The sequence below is a fragment of the Rhea pennata genome, chromosome 1 (genome assembly GCF_028389875.1).
Source record: "Rhea pennata isolate bPtePen1 chromosome 1, bPtePen1.pri, whole genome shotgun sequence".
In the NCBI taxonomy this organism is placed as follows: domain Eukaryota; kingdom Metazoa; phylum Chordata; class Aves; order Rheiformes; family Rheidae; genus Rhea; species Rhea pennata.
This window is the reverse complement of record NC_084663.1, coordinates 127,498,106-127,522,237: the sequence shown is the minus strand read 5'-3', so window position 1 is coordinate 127,522,237 and position 24,132 is coordinate 127,498,106. Positions and strand designations below refer to the sequence as shown.

General features: G+C 35.0%; 1 protein-coding gene across 10 annotated transcripts in view; it reads right to left on the bottom strand.

Moving 5' to 3' along the window:
- DMD (dystrophin) overlaps positions 1–24,132 on the bottom strand; it is a 1,316,389-nt gene that overhangs the window by 659,607 nt on the left and 632,650 nt on the right. For all 10 annotated transcript variants that reach the window (XM_062600033.1, XM_062599961.1, XM_062599984.1 and 7 more), the window contains 2 exons: positions 20,786–20,980; positions 9,944–10,116 (listed from right to left, as the gene is read on the bottom strand). In XM_062600033.1, coding sequence (XP_062456017.1) covers positions 9,944–10,116; positions 20,786–20,980 — 368 coding nt within the window. The remainder of the gene's footprint in view (positions 1–9,943; positions 10,117–20,785; positions 20,981–24,132) is intronic.

The window sequence follows — 24,132 nt, the reverse complement described above, 5'->3', positions numbered from 1 at the left end:
CTGCAGTACAACTTCTACTTGGAGAGATCATAGAAAGTGAAATGGAATATTCAAACAGAAATAATTGTAGTAATTAAGGAATATACTGTTTTCCTCTTCAATATCCTCATCTTCCAGAAGTAAGACTATTTCTTCCTCTTCACAGAAAATGGAAAGGTGCCATGAGATATGGAATATATCTACGTTTATTAAATTCTGGGTGAATAAATCAGAATTATTTGCCAACAACTTTATGTCACACATAGTAATAATTTGTTAGAAAATCCAGAACTGAAGTCCAACCCAGAATTCTACATTGGACTCCCATAATTTTCTAGATCAAACCAGAAGCAGTGAGCAGATTTTGCCAAAAAACACCTCAAAAGCTATCTTGCTTTTCAAGAAAAGGAAATTTGACAACTCATCAACTCTACTGAATTACCTGAGCTCATCGGGGCAGAAGACAAACTTTCTAAGCCACAGAACTTTCTAAATCTCTAAACTATTACTGTAAAAGTCTGTAACTACCACCAAATTTGCTGCTTTCTACTCCAAACATAATGTGCAAGTCCTTTGACTCTTAGACACACAGGGATATATATAAAAAATATTTAACAAAACAAAAAATGTGCACAAGCTCTCTTGGAGGAAGAAAGAGAGAATAATATTTATTAGATGACAGCCAGATCACTAATAGCTGAGAAATTGCAGGAATGAAAACCATATAAAAGAGAAAGTTATAACATCTGACCTTTGCTATAGATGTTAGAAGACTAGGCTCCTTCTACTGTCAAAAAATCTCTCTCCCAAGAAGAACTTTACCCCACACCGGGGCAAACTGAGCACAGCAATGCCCTTAGAAGCATCAAGGAAATTCTGGAAAGGAGCTCATCTCAGTATGTCTGTTGCATTGGACCTAAAAGCAATTTCTGCAGCATCACCCCTCATTCTATGCACAGTTGACCAAATATTCAGCTAAAAAATGCTCACATATCACAACCTGATGATTCAGTACCAACAGTGGAAAAATGCCTTCATTGTCAACGCTTACAGAAAGCAATAGAAGTCATAGCAAATAAGGCATCAGGCCTGAGGAGATACTGCAGCTCTCCTAGGCTATGTCAATGTAGATCGATGTAGCTAAGCTTGAATGAGCTCTGCCAGTGTTTTGAGATGGCTGGACATAACTCAGGTCCAGCTGTGAATTACGGAGCTTTGCTGGCATAGCAGCACCTCTCAAGCAAGTATAACCCACATTTCAGCTGGGTCCTTAAGCTTATGGCACCGACTAGAGCGTCACATTATCTCTGACACCTGACTTGAAGGCCCAAAATGGTTCATATGCAGACAGCTCAGAGGCAATTTATTTCTGTCCATATCTGCCTTCATAGATATTTCTTCATTTCCCCGGCCCACATATTCATGACTAAGCTGTAGTATTTCCCAGTAAAATTCTTTGTTTTAGTTTATACAGCAGAAAAAAGTCACTACAATCATTTTTTATATTAGTGTGATGCATTTCTATCACTGAGCATTTCACAGTAAAGTTATGCTAACTTATGCTAATTGCCAAGTTTGCTGGTTGGTGACTTAAAAGCATTCAAGATTCTTTTTCAGCTGAAACACTTTCACAGTCAGCACAAATCCATGTGATTTCAGATAAGACATTCAGACCTGCTTAATAAAAGAAATTCTGAATTAGTTATTTACACTTCATTCTACTCTGCAAACTCTTTCAATTTCCATATCAAAAATTGCCTATGTTAAGTGCTAATCATCCTTGTATGACAGTGATTTAACATACGCATTTCTCTACCCAAAAGCTGTAGCTTTATTTCTTGTCCTTTCTCATATTTTGTATTTAAGCTTTAACAAATAATTTTAAATTTTACCTGTAGCTATTCCATTTAGAAAATGGTCTTATATATATTGCCCTACAAAAATAGGCATTTTAATGGTATACATAAGGAGGAATTGTTTTCCAGCTTCTGTTGAAAATTAAATCTCTCTAGTTATAATGTAGACAACAAAATATTCCCATATGCTTAGGGTATCTTCACATTATAAATACTGGCAGAAAGCCATACCTAGATTTCCTATAATAATAGCATTTATACATTGTATTATACCTGACCATGAACACTGTCTTTTTAAGGAATCAGTGAAACATACTCAGATGTTAATTTGATGGTGTAGTATTATGGGGGCAAAGGAAATGGTGTGCTTTCTGCTGTAAGAATTAGATTCTATGACAATTGCCATGTAAGGCACTTTCATATAGTAAGAATGGTGTGGAAAAACATTAATACTCATGCTGGCTGTGAGGAACAAGTATCACAAGCTGTCTCTATGCCACTCTTCCCAAAACCTAGACGAACCATCTGAATTAATGTGAAAGTCAAAATGGATTACAGTAGCCCATGCTGCATATAATTAAGGTATGGAAATATTTTGAATTTGCACTTGAAATGAAATTTTCTTCCTTCATTAAAGATGAAATAATCTGTTCTAGTTTTTACTAAGTCTAATAACATCACAAGGCTTGAAACCTCATCAGAAATCTGTGAGCAGACACTCTTAGATGAGGGAGGAACCATTATTTTTGTCTTTTCCTCAAAATGCAAGTCGCTATCTCCCTTGCACCATTTGGGTGAAAATAGTGCCAGTTAGCATTCATGCTTGCCATTTGCTTTGCCAGAGTTAAGGCAAGGATGAAACTGGTCTTGGTGAAAAAGAGGTATGGCAATGTGTTTGCATGTAAATGAAATTATACTGTTTCATGAAACAGCTTAGGCTGGGATTAATCTCTCCTAATCATAGCTGTCCACAAGTAATGTGCCTAAGCTTATCATCCAGCCTCCTTGAATAGTAACACTATACAGAATAACAGTTACCTGTGAATCAACTGCTGTCTGAAGGTATTTAATTGAGAAGAAAAATATACAACTACTGTAAAATACACAGCTAACACTTGGACAGCTGAAGAGAGGTTAGATGATTTATACCCTCAATGACTTGACATCTGCAGAGTATTACTGATGACACAGATGGAATCTGTGGGAATCCAAACATGAGAACTTTGGAGGAGGAACATGATCTAAACAACCCTCCAAGGATGTCTAATGAACAAGGAAGGTAGCAACATTGGTAATTCCATTTTTATGTTCTTTAAACTATGTCCTGCAGTCGAGGCTACAATACCATTTTCTTCTAAATGTGACTTTTTTATTATCAATTTGGATAGTTGGATAGCAAGATTGCCTGGTTGTGTCATGGACACTCGGGGGGAGAATTCAGGTGCATAAACATAGTGATATAGTGCTATTTTAGTGAGAAATCCATGCAAGGCTGGCATAGGACCAATGAGATAGTTGTACCCTTTTCGAGTAAAAAGAGCCTTACATAGGATATCTTCAGGTATATAAACGTTTCTAGACACCTTCACTTAAGCAAGTGAATTTCCTTAGTATTTTAATACCGTCTTGCTTTGCATTGGTCAACTTTTTGTCGCTGTTATCATTCTAAGATTATGTCCCATGTTCTAAAAATAGAGATTTACCGTGAATATGTTATCTGTGCTGTATCCAGATGTTTCAACTTTTTCATCTTAACAAACAGAGCACAGAGACTGTATCTGATTTCTAGACACATGGGAAAGTCCCCAAGGCTTACTGGTGAGTGGTCCTACAACTATATAGGACACACACAAGTTACTTAAAATTCAAAAATAAATGCCCTTTATGTTTCTTTTTCCCAGTATCTTGATTTCAGGCATTAAAAAACTCCTCAGGTCAACAAGATATATCAGTAAGGGATTACAATAAATGCTGCAATGCAGTGTCGGAAATGTGACAACAAAATAGTTACTTTTCTGCTAATTAAAGGACTCTTATGTATAATAAGTATTTTCACTATGGATTATCAAGCTCTTACAAGCATTAGAAGCTAATTTAAGTCTATCCACTAATAACTGGGAGTTATTGTAACTAATAACCATTAATAAGTGGGAGAACTCTTGTCCAGAAATGAAAATCAGGCTTGATATAAGACTCTTTATATGAATATCTAGTTCCTTGTGGTTTATTCCTGTAATTGTAAAAATTATTGGTCATTGGTCATGTTTATAAACCCTCTGGTCTGCCTTGGTGTGGTTATTCTGGATTGATGATCTTTTCCTTGTCAGTATTCCAAAGCTACTAGACTATATTTGATATAACTTAGATTGGCATATAATTTTTTTTTCATTTTTTCCAGAATTAATAAGAAACACTTTATAAAGATATCTGGTATCAGCTTTCCCACACTCTCTCACAGCATTTCATTTTTATTAGTTTTCAGATTAATCATATCTAATCTATAATGTATGCCTTGGAAGATAATTCTTTAATAAGATATAAAAAAAGACTAAAATTTGTAGTCTGAAAATTAAGAAGAGAGATCTGTGATTTGCAACTCCTATAGAATAATTTAAAATTAATGTTTTGTTTTGGAAAAGTTTATTACACTTTATTGATCCAATGACCTTGGCACTGTTAGAAAGAAATACTTTTCAAGACTAGGTGCAGTTGTTCACAGAAAAACACTTGAGGCATAAATACCCTGCTACTAGAGAAATAAGGTCTTCCATGAGTGTAAAGCTGGAAGATATGACAAATAGTTATAGAAGTAGTCATTTTAAAATCTATTATTTTCTTCAGATATTTTCTTTACCATGCTAGAATAAGTAATATTTCAATTTTTAAAAATATTCTGTGGTTTTACTGAAGATCTATAGTACTTGGTCTTGGTGTCACTACATAAATTTTCATTATTAATATGAATAAACAGTAGCCAAGGCTACTCTAAAGAAGGGAGGCTATTGTTAATTTCCAGCTCTGGTACAGGAAAAATCATTAGATATGATATCTGAATAGTTATTATTATTGTTATTGTAACATACACCTGCCTTACAAAATTCAGATTGTATATCTTAATGAGACTATTGAAAAAGATAATGTAGAAATTTACCATCTTGAGGGCAGAAGTTATAAGTTACACCATAAATTACTGTTAAGCTCACAGAAGACAAAGCATACTGCTCCTGCTCTTTCCTAGGGTTTGGTTTACATTCGGGAAAGCTAAAAACAAAGAATCAAGTTCAGCTTGATTATATGGTATGACCTCTTATATCTGTAGGAAACACAACCACTTATGTTCTGAAGTAATTTGTACCTGGAAACTCCCCCTAATCTGCTATTAAAAAACCAGGCTATTGAAGAAGGCTAAATCTAGTTTTTTTTTTTTTTTTTTTTTCTTTTTTCTTTTTTCTTTTAATACACAGTCTATTGAAGACTAGTCACTTGAGTTTGTGAAAAAAAGTAAACGTTTGCATTCTTCTCAGGTGCCTAACACAACTGAAACAGTGCAGTTGGATTCTCACAGTATTTTTTCTTATATCTTTTTCAGTTAAATATTGCCTGTTATAGTAAGTACAGTGTGAATTGCTATGCAAATACAGGAAACATGCTAAAGTGACAATGTGGGATGAAAAGATTTTCAAATACTGTAGAAGAATTGGATTTGCGAAGCTATTAGAGTAGTTCTGATCACAATGAATTTCTCTGAAACTGGCCTGTGCTCTGCTGTAAAACCAACTGCAAATATATTATATCTTGATTTCTTCCAAAAAACAACTCACTATAAAATTAACTGCAAAGAATCTAGATACAATTGAGGAGTTCCAGGAAACCTACTTCACACAAAGGGCAAAAAAATTCCAGAATACACTAACGCAGTAGGCAGCTAAACTGTGAACATCTTAAAGATATTTACAATGGATTACTTATTTCTGAAGGAGCTGCTGAATGAGAAGAATTGGATTAATATCCACAGAAGACAGAGTTATTTTTTTGCATTAAAGTCAGGTATGTTCTCTAGAGAAGGTAAATAAAAATAATGCAAAAAGCATAATCAGCTACTCACTCCTTCCCTTTCTCCCTGCCAAAACAAACTATCTGTGCTTTAATATAAACTTCTGAAGCTTTTGGTGGCAGGATACAAATCTGTCTTTCCCTTCCACTTGACCCTAATGAATAGCTAATTTAGGACAGGTCTTCAGTACACTTTAGTCATGGCTGTAATGGTAATGTAGCCAGAATTGTTCTTAGAATTTTTTCACCTGTTTGCATGTGGTATCTATTACTTCCAAGTAACATATGCATTTCCAAAATTAGTTTTCGTTTCTGCTTATGCCTTTAATTGAAGCATATGATGAACTATCTATTGTGTTCAGCTGAAACACTGAAAAGTGCCTTAGTCCTTCTTCAGAGTAGAAAATTGAGGAAAAGAGAAAACATATGTTCTCAAAGAAAAAGAAGTGCTAGATTGCAGCATGGTAAGACATTAACAAATTTAAATCACCACTTACAAATTTAAAGCAATCTGGCAAGTTAAGGCTATCTTAGATCTTGAGCTGCCTGTCCAGTTAGGAAACATTTAACAGATTTGTTTTCACCCTAGTTGCGTTAATTTCTTGCAAGGTAAGAAAATATATACAAATTTTTCCTAAACCAAAACTAAAGAAAACAAAGCTCCATAAAAATGTTTTTCTCTTGATCCACCCATTAAGCCTCCCTAGCAAACACCACATACTCAAATATATAGTTTTTTAAGCAAAAAAAGTATTTTTTTTAAATAAGAACAATTGACAAATGTGTTGAACACAACAATATGAATCTTACTGTATTTCTCCTTTTGGTTCTAACAGCAGCATGTTCCCAGCAGCCAACACTAAACTTTGGAAGGGGACATACTCTTTACCCATGTTTCATCAAGAGCAGGTGTTTTAACTCCTCTAATTTATTTTCCTGACTATCTGTTTTTTTGATTGGCAGAGTGGATTTTTTAAAGTGATTCTGTATAACTGTTCAGTGAGGAGCTGATGAGATTTGTGCGATATTTCATATTTTGAGAAAGATTTCTTTTTTCATTTTATTCCCCTCCTATTCAGTAAGTTTCTTAGAAAGCTATGAGAAAGCCACTACAACAACAACAACAAAAAAAACCCACAAAACCAAAACTTGATGTTTGGATTAAGAGAAAGTCAAATAGTTGAGTAGCTGTCTAACAGGTCACAGTAAACAATTTTTCAGTCTGTTAGATTGCCCAGCTTCATCTCTCAAACAAGAACTTTCTAGGAAACACAAAATGCTGTCACTTAAATCTTTTTGTATAAATCTGTTGGGTGTCAGATTCCTACAAGCATTGAAATAACAGTTGAGTGAACCCCCACACCACCAACAACTGTTAATGTAGTCTGTACAGTAAAGTTATTCTACTGAAAGTTAGTCAGAAGACATTTTCTGTAGGACAAAACTATATTAAAAATATTTTAAGAGCAGATTTTGTGAGAGTTTTCCTCATTTACATCGTTACGCTGCAAACTGACAAAATATTGTCCGCAGCTGTATATTACTGTGTCAACTCATTGAAACTTCAGATATTACTAGATTGACATTTGAATCACAGCAACTTTATTTCTAAAACATAAACCTAAAGTAGGAATTCAACAGAAATGTTTCTGTTCTTTTTTATGAGGTTTAGAACAAGTTCCCTACTAGGAACTATAAGAGTAAGAAAAATTTTGTTCTTCCATCTGTCATAGCGATGTTTGACTTTGCATTTACTTAAATAATAACGTCCATTTTTATTACAACCCTTTGACTGCTTAAAACTGACAGTTGGAAACGAACAAATAACAGCAGTGTTTGTTTCTGTAACCTTTAAAATGTGGAATACATGCTGTCATTTAGACACGGTCCCCGGAAAGCAAAAGGAAGACAGTGCTCCAACAATATTTCCAAAACTGCCCTAAAACGTCACCATCATAAACACTGCTCCATCCACGTCTCAAGAGCAGACTTACACTGACGCTTTCTGCTAGAAGGAAAATGCTAAAGGCCAGGTTGTCGTCCTTCATCTCCTCCCAGCGTTCCTGTGCAGTTGCAAACGCACGTCACAAAGCTCAAGAAACTTTGGGGACTATCTCCAAGCTCAGAAGAAACCGCTGAAACACTGGCACAGTAGAGCTCACACCACAAGCAAAATATTAAAGAGAAAGTTGTGCGATTCCAGAGAGCAGTGAAGCTTATCATCACCTGTCAATCATGCTAAAAGAGGATGACTTCCCCCGGCAAACTCCAAAGGGAAAATAATCATACTTTTTCCTTCTCTAGTGCCTTTATCTGATGACCTCAAAATAGCCAGCAAACATGAATTCATTTCACGCCGGAATACTTTGTGGTGCTGGCTAAACATCACTACAGTCTACATATGGGATAACTCAGTCCAGTCTTCAGCTTACAGTAAGAACTTTCTCCTTACTATGAATCAGTGGGAAAAAAATGCTTATAGGGAAAATACTAAAAGTTTACTATACCAATAGATAAGCATTTAGGCAAGGCTAAACTCTGGGAAATGCACAACATCAAAAATCTCCATTTGTTATGATCTCTGTGTGCTATCCTGCTCCAGTCTCTATTTCCAACTCATTGTCCGTGTTTGTACATGGCATCACGACAAACAGAAGAATCTTGCTTACTGCAACCCAGGTCCGGCTTAGTATTAAAAGAAACCAACAGTAATGTGTGCATGGAGAATCTTGAAACCTTCCCAGAATTTTAATCTGTCTTTTTACACTTTAGAGGCTGAGGGAAAAAACAGAGGTGACACGGGGATTACTGAATATTTTTTACTAGAATCCTACTTTTTTTTTCTTTTACTCTTCCTCTCTCCAGCAAATGGAAATCAAAGCTGATGACTGGCTGACTGCAGAAAGAATATGTCTATAAATCTGCAAAATGCCAGCTGTGGTCCACTCTTTTTAAACAAAGAACATACAGAATTTACCTAGACTTGGACTGCAGGACAAAAGGTGTACAGCCTAGTACAGCCTAGGCCCATAGGAAATATTTTTTTCTTCTGGCTTCTGTTTTCCTGTTTAGGTTCATATCTCTTAGTATACGAAACAACAATTGCTTGGACTTATTTAATAACTCTTAAATACATATACCACAGAAAAAACGTAGTATATCCCCTAAATTTCTGTATCACTGCCATTACCATCTGACATATCATTTACTTAAAAAATTAAAAGAGTAAGTCTAGTATATAAACCCAGACATTTTTTGCAGGATGATAAAAAGTTCTAAACATCAGATATCTTTAGGGTATAAATAAATTACTGGATTGCTAATCTCTATTATGCTACTAACATGAGCCATGCTTGAATCATTAAAATAGGTTTGGCTACTTTTGGCATCATAACACCATTCAAAAATTACACATAATACAAATAATACACTAAGAGAAAAATGATAATATATAGTCAACAAAAACACCATATTCTATTGTAAGAGATCACTGCTGTATTTGTTATGCTTTTGATGCCTTTTCATATTTCTTTATTGTCTTACCTTACCTTATAATGTCTAACACACAAAGGAGACTTACAAAAGATCACTCTGGAGTTAGAGTTACTACGAATTCTGGCTCTGCCTTAGACGTGAAGTGAGAACTGCTCCTGGAACCAGTCCTGGAGCCTCTACTATTACTGGGGATTTTATCTGCATGCAGCCATCACAGGTTCAGATTTTTAAATCAATAGTGCTGTGTGCAGGTGTAAAAGAATGAGTGACTAACACTATCTCAGGGTAAAGGTTTGTCATTTTAACAATATAGGAATATGTATGCAATACCATGCCAGGTTTTGGGTACAATGCAAGTTACAGTCAAAATATTTTCAATTTTACAAAAATGCTCACAAACTAAATGACAATTCTCTATCTACATTCAAGGGCTTAGTAAAAGAAAGTATGGTTTGGGACTGCAAAAAGTATTTCCACAAGGAGACGAGGAAACAATCACGAACAGTAAGCAAAACACTAATAAGTGCCATCAGAAATAAAAAAATTTAAAAGTTACTTACGCCTGTCGGTCTTTGTACATCTTGTTAACTTTCTCCCATTGGAAATTAAGCTGAGTCAGCTTCTCCTCTATCTTTGCCGCCTCCGCTGGTGTAGCACTTTGCAAAGCTGGTATCTTCTTGCTGTGAATAGCCTCTACACGACCCAACAGTCTCCCCAGGCTATCATTAATGCTCTGTAACATCAAGATATCAGAAGAGAAAAATGAAACATCATATGTCGTTTATGAACAAAAGAAAGAGGGAAAAAACACAAAATAAACAATAGCCTTGACAATAGTAACAGACTTGCCATCAGCACATAATAATGTCTGAATGTCCATCCTTTCTTGGAGCTTTAATAAACTCTTGGAAAAGGTGATGGCTGGAGGAAAAGCAAAGAGCCATTAACGTAAGTCACCGATTAATTCCCCAGGAAATGACCTATGACAATTTTAACCTCATTTCTTCTTAAGAAAATAAAAAAGATTCCCATTTTACAGATTCATTTTTAAGAGAAAAAGGTAAAATACTTCACAGTACACCTACTAGCTGCACAAGGCTCTGTGTTGGGAGTGATGTAAATATGTTGTGTTTTCTTGTTTGGTGATCTTGGGGGCTTCAACCTCTCTACTAATCTTTCAGAATAATCTGAATAACTGAATTGTTTAGAAAACTTAACGCTGAGCAAAGATATCGTTGTAAACTGAGTGCAGACTTAAGGATAAAAGCATTAAGTGTCACAGAAAGTGACACTGCTAATAAGCAGAGACTTCCTCCTCGTGAGTGTGTACCCATGAAAGCCTCCATCAGAGGACTTCCTGTCGCCTTTCAGTCTATCCTCCAAAGAGTCATAATTTGGAACTTCCTGTCATTTCCTTGTCCTTTATCAGAAAGAAGACACAAATACTTTGTATCAACCAAAAAACATGAGTTACACAAGCTTACCTTTCAGCCTCACATTATGAATATTAGGAACAGAGAAGCAAGTACAGATTTTGGAGGAAAAACATTCCTTTTGTGCAATGATTCTTAGTCTTGTTAAACACAAAATTATTCTTCAGTTGCTGCACACAGATCTACAGCAGCAGAGGTGGGGAGAATGCTGATTTGACCAAGTTATGAGATGTCCAAATTGTTGGTTTGTATGTGAACAACTCTTTCATATTACTGACACTTTTGAAAGGAGGCAGGGATTGAAGGATGTTTGGCTATTTTGCAGTAAGCAGAAAAATAATGAGTGGCAGCAAGCTAAACAAAAAAAGAAAATTAAAAATGCCCTCTAACACTCTGCCACTCTGATTCAACCCTGTGACTAGAATCTGATAATTCTGTTTCACCATGCACAGAAAAAGTCAGGTTTGTCTTTCCTCTGTTCATGAAGAGCAAGCATCAAATTTGAAGCAATACAGGAGAGATTTTGGAGGTTATAATGCACCAGAAATAGCTCAAAGACCTTTAGCGTAAGCGGACATTTTGCAGATCCATTGCTATCCTTGTTTTTGCAAATGAATCTATCCAAAGAGTGTCCTAGCCTTCTTTCACGTGATTTCTGAATGATACGGAAAGTATGCACTGAATATTCATGTGTTTTTTGCCTATGGGTTGTAAGAACACTGTAGTTATTAACGTGCAACATAATTCAATCAGTATACACAGCATCCGATGGAGGTATCACTAAAATAAAATAAAAGCTGTACTAAGCATGGACAAGCACAGTATTCCATCACATTGACATGCCTTCCCCACATCCCTGCTAAAAATTTTAAGTGTGTCTCAGATATATAGTTTGCGTTTGGTAATACCAGTGAAAAGTACAATTGGCTTTTATTAGTTTCTCCTGGAGAAAGAAACACAGCTACCCAATTCAATTTTGAAGAAAAGTATGATAAAACATGTTCTCATCTGCTTTATCTACAACCATATAAAAAAGGATAACTTTGCTTGTTCCGTGTCCTTCAGCTCACCTAACATGAAGTATATGCGTCAACAAAGTACCAAAAGGATGAAATGAAGGTCTGATCCTGCAAACTTCTGCTCATTGTTATAATCTCACCTATGTAAGCTGAAGTCCAGAGAACATTCTTGTGATAGCATCTTTCACAGGTAAAAAGAGAAAAGTTCTTTTGCAATAGTTTGAGTTGCTTTCCTTTGATATATTTTAAAGGCTAAAATTTTCCAATAATACATTTTAAAAAGATATTTATGTTATCACATCAGAAAGGTGAGCTATGTGATGAGCCTAGTAATCATACATTATAATATTTAAAAGATGTTTAAATGGTATTTTTACTTAGGAAAACTTGATTTTGCTCAAGATTTTGCCTTTCATCTTTAGATTTACTAGTATAACTGAATAGAAGATCAGAGGCTGTATTCCTTTCTCTGTTTCTGGTGCTTATGGTTTCAATGGTTTATTGTCAGAAATAATGACACTTGAACTTTAGATTCTGTAGATAATACTCACTTACTGATGATTAAAGATCACATGCCCGGTTCACATTGTTTTTGTGCTTGTTTTTGTGCTTGATCTTTTAAGTGGAATTTACTTTTTATATATTTTACTCCAGACAATTTTTGGGTGAACTCAATCATGACATGAATAGTGTACTCAGAATTTAGTAAGAAGAGTGAAAGCAAACAAGAGTTACAAAGTCAAAGAAAGTGTTAAAAAGAGAGAGTGGCCTGAGGATTCTGTTACCTCACATTTCTATTCGTTATTCCAAACCGTGCTCTTTGGGAAGACTTTCCAGCTCAAAATCTGTTAATTTGCATGCTTTTTGTACAAAGTAAACAATATAAGAAACAGCATTGTACTTGGTATTTTAAACCTGAAAATGACTATGACACTTTTATAAAAGTTAGAAAATGTCAATTTTAACTCTAGTGTTCTAAGGAAAGTATGGAAACAAATTCAGTTAAAATTCAAGAGAGGAAAAAATTAGCCATCATTCTTTTAAAATAGCACATTAACACATAATTGTTAACAAATCAAAAGTTAAAGGTTTATAATTACAGCAGATCTTTCCACATTATTGCTATTCCTAGGGAAACAAAACACTAGAAAATTGGAGTTATCAAATATTATGCTAATTCTGTTTGAATTTATTATCTTCTGCATGTGTTCTGTCTCTGATACAGGCCTGATATTCAGGCAGTAAGAAGTTTACTATTACAGTAAGTATGTAGAAATATAATTTCTGTACCATAGGAATTTTGAGTCAGGGATGAAGAAATCTATTTTCTGTTATGCACCTTAGTATCTATGCATATTACTGAGCTAACTAAAAGCTAATAGTCTAAACATATTTTTGAAAAAATAAAAAGCTTTAAGTTCTACATTACAACAGAAAAACTAAAAAATCGTAAGTTTTGAATGCCAGCACTTACATTTCATGTCCTCCCATTTCTCTTTACTCCTCAGCTCACAAACTATTTACCCTGGAGCAATCACCAGGGAAAAAAGCCTGAGAACCATAACCCAGAGTGGAGCATGCTGAAGTTCTGTGGCTGTATCGGGCATAAATAATCTGGTCATGACTTGGAGCTGTGGGAGACCTGAATAACCTGCATGGAGCAAATCTATATCGAGAATATGAAAATGATGATCTGGCAGAGGCCAAATCAAAATTGGGCATTAAATTCACTGGGATAGTAAAAAGCATAAATCTAGCATGCACACGCATGCACACACACACACATGCACGTATATACACACACATCACTGTCAAATTTCTTGTCCCTAGGAAATGAGAATTAAGAAAAGTATATCTTTTGATGGTTTCAGTTACACTCGGCAAACTGTATTTTTTTTCATTATTCATGTTTCCTAGAATGGAATGGAATAAATATATTGCTGGGAATTTATATAAAAATGAAACAGAAGAAATATAAGACAGACATTCAGCAGAGGAAATGTCAGTCCTGTTGATAAAAATCTTCCGTAGTTTTCAATATCTGAGGTTTTATATAGGAAATGTCACACAACTTCAGTAACAATATGGTGTGAATTCTAGAGACCAACTAATCCGATATCTAATTCCTTTTATAACCAATGAGCCTCTCTTAATTTAACCAAATATCTGCTTGTGCCAGTATTATTAAAAAAAAAGCAGTCTCATGAATGATCCCTCATCTTTCATTTTTCTGAAATGCCCTTTGTCATAACACCAATCATTCTTAACCTCTTTAAATATCTCATCAGTTTAGTCTCTTCTCATATAGGTCTTGTCTACATGGCTCTGACCTTTAATTTGTCCTTCTTTGAATCTTTTAAAATTATTTTACATACTTTCTAATTATATTATATATGTTCAGAATTAAAACACAGCATATAGAGCAAAGCTGTAGTACTTACTGAAAAACTGCTCTATTTTGAATACCATTTTCTAACTTTTACCACAGAGTAGCTTCTGTAGCTTCTATACAGAGTGCTTTCTGGATTCTACTGAACACTGAGAAAATGTTTTTGAACGTTGAACCTACAATTCAGTCCACTACGGTATCAAGGACTCTTCAGTATTTAAGTATAATTTAAATTATTCCTTTTGTTATGCTTTATACTTCACCTGTCTGCTACCATTTCTTAAATCATTGCTGTGCTCCATTGCTGGGATTTTCTGAAAGTTTTCCTGGTTTGAATCAAACTAGATTGTCATTTTCAATTCTTTCATTTATTGCTCATGCTTTTCTTTTCAAACATTTAATAATTGCATCAAACATTATTACTTCTCAGGAAAGTGTATGGGTTATCCTATTTACTGTGTAGAAAATTTGACGTACAGTGAGGTTGCAGTACAAGTGTATGGAACTACCAGACAGAAGCATTTAGTTTAAAAAGAGAGCATTAATTAGACAGATTTCACGACCAGTTAAACTAAGCTGAACTCTTCCCAGATCACATACAAAACAAAACAAAACAGAAAAACAACAAAAATCCCCATGAAGACATTTAGATCATTTAATGGTAAGGTTATTAAAGATGTTTGATCTACTGACTTTATGTTAGCAAAAGTGTATTCACAGTGGTACCTTCTGGTAGAAACATATCGTGGATACTTTTAAAAATACAAATATGTTGCTCATTTTCTAGGATAACGAGCCTAGAGGGATTTTTATGGTTCTGTCGTACTCATAAATAGACGCAGCGAGAGCACTCATGCTGCATGGGGAGGCAGGGACTCTGCTGAAGCTTTAGAAAACGCAGAGGTTCGTCCCATGAAGGCTGCCTTATGACTAGAGATTTGAATCCACCTGTCCTGAGGAATGAGACTTTTAGTAGACTGGAAGAAGTATTTAAGAAATAAAATGAGAACGGCAGAAGCCTTGTCTCTGGGTTGGTTCACGATCGGAAACGTGTTCCTCGCTTATCAGCACTCCATCACCTAGTGCTAAAGCCGGCCGGATAGGGCGCATCGCTCGGCAAATGGCATTTTTCCCAACACAAGAACCTGTATTGCGCTCAGTGTTGCTTACTGAGTCCTGCCTAAATCCTGAGTTTATATGCTCAGGCCATAGATGAGTATTCAATACTATTAAGCCTGAAAATCAGAAATATCATGAAGATATAACTCCATAAAACACCTTCAAATCTGGCCAAGTTCATACATATACATATCCCTTGAATATCAGGGAAGTAGCATCCTCACAAAAGCTGATCTATAACTAAAATCTTGAGAATCTAAAAGGCAAGGGAAAATGTAATTGAAATGTTGAAAATTTCCAGGCTCCAACACTTTAGCACCCAAGATAAGTAGCCTTTTTTTCAGTAGGTCTGAATATCAGCTAATCTCACTGGCTCACTTAATGAGTTGACATCTTTGAAGTAATCAAATAATTTCTTTAAAAACTGAAAAGTAACATATGTGCCAATACTTACGTCTGAAATGATATCTTTTTCTAACCAAACAGATCATTTAAAAAAGAATAAAAATATATTAAATACATTCGTCTTCTTTTGGACTGATAAGTGCATATCTCTAATTGTTAGGAATTAGTGGCCTATGGACAGACATATTATTCCTCATATTAACATCAGTTTTTTGCTTTTGTTTAGAACACAGCTGCTACACAGAAAGATAATACAGCTGCCCTTCTATAAATGAAATTCACAACTGGATGGCTTAAGACTGTCTCGAGGGAAAAAATAGAGAGCATGTATATGTGTATGCACAAACCCGCGTATGCCGCACACATGCACCTTCCATTTTTCATGTTGAAGAGAATAGCTATAAGCAGTTAGTAGTCGAAAATGCCTTGGGAGATTTTCTAACCTGGTTAACAAAAGTGCACAAAACTTTCATTTCTAAGAAAAAAAAGATTATAGAAAACCATTAGCAGCTGAAGCGACAGCTGCCTTTGGGGAGTGATCCATCTCATTGCTCTTGAGAAGGGGAAATCAGGGTGGTAGAGACTCAAATGCAAGTTCATTTTCAGTGTCTGAAATTTGTCTTTATCTGACAGCTAAAGACAACACTGTAAAAATTCAGTTCCATGGCTATTTGTGTGCCAAGCAGCCACCAAGCACTGCATTACTCGTTGGAGAATGTCGTTAATTACACTCAGTTCTAAGTTAAGGTTAATTAGATTTTACTGAGCTACAGCAGAAAAGCACTCTGAATATCATGTTAGGTGTTGTTTCTTGTAAGAAACACTTAATAAACTCCAGATATGGATTCTAATGTATAATATTCAAAATATACTTTTGGCAAAGCAAATGTGTAGAATGATGCTTTATCCTTACACGAATAGCAGATTTGCTGTAATATTTCATGCCTTTTGTACTGACATGATAACTGGTAACAGCACAGATTTTACTATTCATGAATGGATGCAAAAAATCCACAAATTTGTACAGAGATATGAGGCATAATATTCGGTATGGGTATTATTGCTTTAATAAGCCATACTGAAAGGAGATTATGAAGGTATTCTAGCTGTTAGAATCACAGATGTTGAACGTTACAGTTAATTCCCCATATCTTGAAATAAGCCACAGAAGAAACACATGTAAAAAAGTGTGCTAGCTATATAGATAGAGGCATATCTATATCTATATACTATATCTATATAGATGCAGGATAAAAATTACCACACATGAGAGGAAGAAGAAGAGAAAAAGACCCCACAAAAACAGAGCAAGAAAATATCAGTATTTAAAAAACAACAGCAATAAACAATTCAGTTTTCAACTAACTAAATAAAAACCCCACTGGATATACACAAGAAATTGAACCAGAAAAGGAACTATTAGAATGATTATGCAAAAACCTATACACATAAGAAATGCCCTTCTCAAAGAACCAGACGGCATTCCATATAATTGAAAATACTACATCTTTGAAAAATATTATAGCTAAATGTAGAATAATATTCTAGAATATAATGTTCCTGCTAAAATGAAGATTGGAAAAAAGGAAAGGCCTGGTAAAAGAATGGGCACTACTATAGTTTTGCAACATTATTTATATAAGGTGAGTAGCCTCAGAAAATAAAGAGTTTTAAATTTGGAACTAATATAATCAAGTGATGAATAGGCATACTATGAAAGAAATTTTTCTTAATATGAAATTCTACTGAACACTTTCCCCATACAGCTATAAATACAAAGCAGACTTTCTAAATTCTAGACCGTTTCATGATCCATTCCAGACCATTTCATGCATTAACAAACTGAACTGATGTTAGTTTTAATTCTCATCTATTTATTTATCCATGTAACACTAGATAATCTGGACCTTGAATAGGACAAGCAGGTTGCATAAAATGTGCACTGCACAGGAAAATTGTAACATAGAAGGAGTAATGTAAATCTAAAATTCAGCCAGATTTAGTTGAACAGATGCAAATTCATACATTCATTTAGGAAAATCTATTGCCAGTAAGGATAATTAGTTACATTCTTTGAGCTGTCTTCCTTACACTCGATTACATAATGAAAGGCCATTGTAACTACAACCAGTTCTATATGGGGAACTCAGAGATTAGGAACACAGAATTAGGATGAAATTGCAGAAAGGTGTATTGTGAAAGAAAAATCTTGCATGCAAATCAAAATGAAGCAAATCATCATCAACAGCAGACTGAAGGGCAATACTGCTTGTGCTTTTAACAAAATTTGCCCTATTATGACAGTATCTCACTAAACCTTATTTGCTAATCCTTCCATATATGAATAGTAATTTCCAATACAATCAAGTTCAATCAAGTTTCATCTTTGAGAGAACTGTAATATTTAAATTGCTTGTTAAATAATGTGATTAGGAACGGTGAAGAATGAAATAGCAATAGTATATGGCCTAACATTTGAAAGAGCTGGTAATACTGATTGGATAATGTAAACATTGTAATTGCTGACTTCATGAAGCAAAGATTTAAAGACACAACCTTCTTTCTCCTTCAAATTATTCCACTCATTAAAACTTGAAAGGAAAAGAAGAACAACTTTCCTTTAAGTTGCTTTTAGCAGATTTACCAAATATGCCCATAAAACTATTGTAATTTAATAAATGTTACATTTTATCATATTAGTGATGCAAAGATCCATATTTTGCTATTTTATATCCCTTTGATAAAAAGCCAGTGTTAGAATTATCATCTTTGACAATTATTAAAAGCAATTTTTATTTTGTATTCAATATTTATCCTATTCGATAATGAGCAATCAGGTTTAAGCCTTACTATGCATATTTAATTTTGGCAAAAATGCTCAAAGGAGCTACCTCTGAAAGATTCTTGTAAATAATTTCTTTTTCCTTTTAAGGTTTAATTAGAATGGCTTCTTTTTGAATGAGAGTGAGAAAAAATCACAAACTCAATACTGAAACACAGAGCTACTCATGACAGTTCTGTAATTTGATTCATGCAAATCTGTCAGGGATAAAAATCAACCACAATTTAATTCCAAACCTTTCCCAACCAGCTGCTGAACAATTTATGCACTATTTTTCTATTTTTACTGCAGGATAATGACAATGATGAATGCTTTTACTAGAAAATAAATATTCATTAAGCAGGCTCAGATCGAAACTATACCTTTCCCAAAGCCCATGAATGTGCAAGATCCATTTGCCTCGTGTAAGAGATTTATTTGGGAGGAACATGGAACCGTGCCCACAAATGCATCTCATTCACAGCAATTTAATAGTTCAGTTAAATTAAACCTATGGCAATACTTACTTGTAACCTCAGTAATCGATATTATTAAAGATGGTGTCAACTCTAATAATACCAAATATACATGGGTGAACCACTGATTAGTTACAGATGTAGATCAGATAAAGATAGCACAATTCTCAAGCACTAGGAAGCACTTATAGGAAGCACTTATTTGAAGTCAACCGCCAATAAATTGCTTGATGTAGGTCACTGTTCTTCCGAGCAATCTAGGCTTGAACACATGAAGTTTATAGACAAGGGCCACGTGGTGGCTCATTAGCTATGATTTCCATGTTTTATCATTTTTGTGCTTAAGAGTCACTCTTTCAAGAGTGATTATTTAAAATGAAGAATGGCAATAACATTGGCATGTTGTGTGCTCTAGAAATTGATTTGGGACATTCAGTATTCAGAAGCATTTGAATCAATTGGAAATAAGCCACAAGCGGTGAAAGGTCCTCGTAATCAGTTCGTATGCTTCCCTTGCTCAAATACTTCACTATCATGCTTCATGGGACACATCACACTGCCTTGCTAGGAAACTGAAAATACCCTTATTTGCTAGAGCTAATAACGTATTTATGGTATTATATATCTATAGCTGTCTTCTGGCAAGATGGAAGGAACACAGGCCTAAAATTCACACAATTAACGAACTAAAAATGATTTGATTTTATACAAGCTGACATTAGCTTGGGTCCCTGTTCGTATGGGTTTCCTTATATTTCCTCTACCGAGGAAAGAGATAAATGGGCTCTGCAGAGGGCCATGCAGAGCACCTACCTGCAGCTCCTACTCTGATTCTCCCTCAGCGCTTCTTTCTCATAGCTGACCCCAGGCACATTCTGGCCTCCTTAGGCTAAGCGTTCCTTCGGTTAAAATCTTTCCTTCCCCAAAATGAGGACAGAAAATTTGAAATTTAATCTTCATGCTGATGACAATTTGAAATTGTTCTAATTATATACAGCATTTAAGCATGATTTTTTTTACAAGGCTTTCCTCACAGAAACATTGTTCTGCAAAAGCTGATAACCCATTCATCTACTTAGGGTTACAGTTTTAATCTTATTCTCTTCTTATGACAATTCTATGTTGGAAAAATTCCACCAATTATACTTAAAGTTCTGTGAAAAACACTGGGTTATGTTTTCATTGCCTACATTTCACTACCTGCTGGACAATATTTTCTGTCCAATTAATGAAACTATAACAATTGCATAGAGTAGATTCTCAGTCCGACTGCAAACTTTTGTAGTCTGGCATGGAGTGAAAGAGCTAAATTTTACTTTTTAAAATAAAATCTATTTTTGAAATCAATTGCTCATCGAAATAAAGCTCCCAAGATTGCATGTGCATAGGGTTCAAGCACTTACTAAGTATTTCAAATTACAAACAAACAAAACTTTAATCACAAACCAACAATTTTAAATATGTAAGTATTTAAAAATAAGCAAATATGCCCCTCTCCATCCTTTTTCTCTCACATAAGGAAGTACTTAGCAGGCATCTTAATGCTCTTTCTTTTCTTCCAAAACCAGATGAAATCATGCCTATGTGTTTTCATATACAAACACCCACACCTACACACATCACAGAGAGTGGCCAAGCACTCTTGAGATAGATATGTATGAGAGTTAGCACAAGCTGCTAATATACAGTAGCCCCAAAATAACAGAAACACAGCACAGTATGGAAAAATTTCCACCTTACCTTGAGACACTCTTCTTGCTTGAATAGATCCTCGCAATCCTTAACCTGAAGAGCAGGAGAATTAAGGCGCTCTTCTACTTCAGACAAGGCTTGCAGAAGTTGGAGGACCTCTGCCAGGTATGCAGAAGGCACATAAGTGGTTTCCACAGTCATACTTTCAGTCACCACAAAAGTTGTATCTTCGTGAACTGTTTGCTAGTATAGATATACAACAGAATGCTTCCTTTAGTTTCTCAATGCAACACAAACTTATAACTTAATGCAATTTCCTGTTCACAACCTAGAACCAATTAAAAATAATTTCTAAGGACAAAAGCCAGAAATATCTGAGGTTTCTGACATTAACCATGCACTCTCCACCAGTCTGTTTGAAACGGCAAGTACTAAAACTGACCCATGAAAAGTGTACAAAGTATTTTCTCCTACTCTCTTTTCTCGGAAATGAAGATAGGAAATGCAAGACTACTCTGTGTTTCCAGTACTACTGAGACTTTGTTGCTAACTTTTCCATTTTAAGTTCTCACAACTACTTAAGCATATGAAATTCCACACAAACAAAGCTTAAAATACTAAATAATTTCAATTTCCGATAAAACAATGATAGTGTAATAGGCACAATTTCTTAAATAACATATGACAAAAAACACCTAGATCACCTCCACACTTTAAATACTGTACTAACATCTCTCTGTCTCAGTCAGAAAGTACGATTTGGAATTGCTTGACTGGAAAGTTCTTTAATGTATTCATATTCCTGAGAGAAATCCTAGCAACAACTCTTCAGGAAACAAAGCATTTTAATCCAGACAAGTATGATCTAGACACCTATTCTGACAGCACCATGTGTACACTGAGTGTAAAGAAAATAGATAGTTGGTCTACAGAGTCCCAAAAGATACCGATATATGAGGCAAAAAAACAGTAACAGTTTCATAGATTCTCTGCATTTCTGATTAGATGTGTGTTTGTTGATCACAGAGGAAAAGTAACACCAAAAAAGTGTGCCTTGGAGCAAGGGAACTGTGTCTACTTAATTTAATTAAACTCCAATTACATGATCACCTGCAACTCCTTTAGAAAAGATCAAAATTGAAGATATGAAATCTTTGCAATTTGATAATCATAGGTTGCTACTTTTTTTTCACCATAGCACCTAGGAGTCCTACTGTGGGACCAAGATTCTACTGTGCTTCATCCCTATCTTTTCAAAAATATAAATTTTACTTCCTGAGGACCTCAAGGAAATTTTACAAGTAATTCCTGGAAAACATTCTTTCAAAAATCACGCCATTTAGATGCTCTAGTTTTAATACAGATAATCATGGATTTTGAAGCTCTGAATGCGAAAGATATAGGATCAACAGTCCTGGAGAAAACAGTATCATTAGTTAGCCACAGGGTATGCAAAGGAAAAGAAATATAAACTCTGTTTTGCACACAGTACCTCAGCAAGGTGTCGCATTTTAATTTATCCTTTTGCCCTGTCCATCCTTTCATTGTATGCCTTTCCCCTCACTTAGCAATCTGAGTCACCTGGTTATCCAGTTTTCTTCTTAGAGTCTTAACATATGCATACACACACTCATGAAGATATCTACACTTCATGTATAAAGTCCACAAAGTTATCTGTAGACTTCTTTTATCCTGCTGCATTTCTTATGCAAATTTAATAGCTCTACTTAAGTCTTCTTACTAAAAGACCTTTTCAGGACACTGAAAGCTCTCTAATTACAATGAGGTCACCTCTAACATTTTTATTTAAAATAAATTGCTAACCAAATTTTTGTTTGACCTCTCTCATGTTCCATGAATAGCACTCTCTGCAAAAATAACACTTGACCTTGTCCAAAGAGAAAGCTTTCCTAGTTGATTAGGATTCCCAAGAGAACCGCTGAGGGATGCAGCAATACATTTTCATTCCTCAAGACTTTATACTGTGACACTTCTACATGTAGCTCCACGTGAAGAATATTTTAACTCTAATTGTATTTTTCTTTTTTGACTGAGAAGACAGAATATTCAAAGTAATTAAAACGCTAGGTGGGAAAGTTTTTTCACCCAAAATGAAGTCACACGAATTTATAAAGAGAGATATAAAATATAATTATATTTTACAGTTTTATTGTTTTAAACTATTTTTTTAGCCCAAGTTTGGGCTTATAATTATGTACACAGGTATATACATGTATATATGAAATGAAATCTATGCCTTAGTGCCTTAAACGATTTCTGAAAACAGTCACAGTCAAGCAGAAATCTGATGTGTGAGCACTTCAGGGATATCATGCATACTTAGAGAAGTACCAAAATTGAGTTTCTTTCAATCACTGCTACAAAAAAAGTCATGCAAAAGCACTCTCCGAGGCAAAATTAATTAAAGCCTGGAGCCAAGACTGAACCTTGCATGACCTATGTGGCTTACACATCTCTTAAAGCACATGTAATATTTAAGTCCTATCAATCTTAGTGAGATGTACACAGTCATGCATTCACACTTATCTTTACAGAAAACTTTTTATATTAGTATTTCTCACAGTTGGTCAACTACTGGTATAGTTCTACAGGCAACAAGATTCTAGTGCAAACAAAGCATTGATGTTTATATCGCTGTTCAGTCGTCAAGTGCTAAAGCTGGATAAACAAGTAGGTGGATAGATATTTGAAAGCATACGTCTGACAGACGTATCTGGCAACTTAATTTCATACTTTATTCTAAAGAAGAGTAACGATCCAAATTAATTAGCTTCTAAATACTATTTAAAGAACAGGCTTGGAAATTTTGATGAAACTGAAGGAACTGAGGATGAAATTTCTTTGCTTTCTGTGGCCTTGCAAGAGGCCAAGGGTATCTTTACTTGTTTCCTCCTTTCTTTGCAAGTACCACAAGAAAGTGCAAGGCAGAGGCTGGCACCTTGCCCTAAGCATGCAGGCCAAGCACAGTCTCAGCGGACGACTCCAATCCGAAAAGAGAGGAAAATGTTTTTGGCCTTTCTCTTTGTTGGCTAGAATTACCGTGCAGGAGAAGATACAAGAGTGGCAAAGAAATGCCTAATTGAAACCGAACCATTTACTAACATTCTAATGAGCGAAACCAAAAACAAAGCATCTGAGGGCTACTGCAGTGTAGGGTTACCAGCAGGCAGTGGCAGTTAGGAACCACAGTCCTAAAAATCGTATTAATTCAGTAAAGATATATGTCATTGGCTAATGCCAAAATGGTTCATCAGAAGTAAGGTGACTTAACATTCCCCAGGAGTTTAAAATAAATAAGTGGAAGTGAAAGCTTTAGTTAATCTTTTAAAAGTGATTTTGAATAATATGAATCTGACAAAAAGTAGCAAAATACA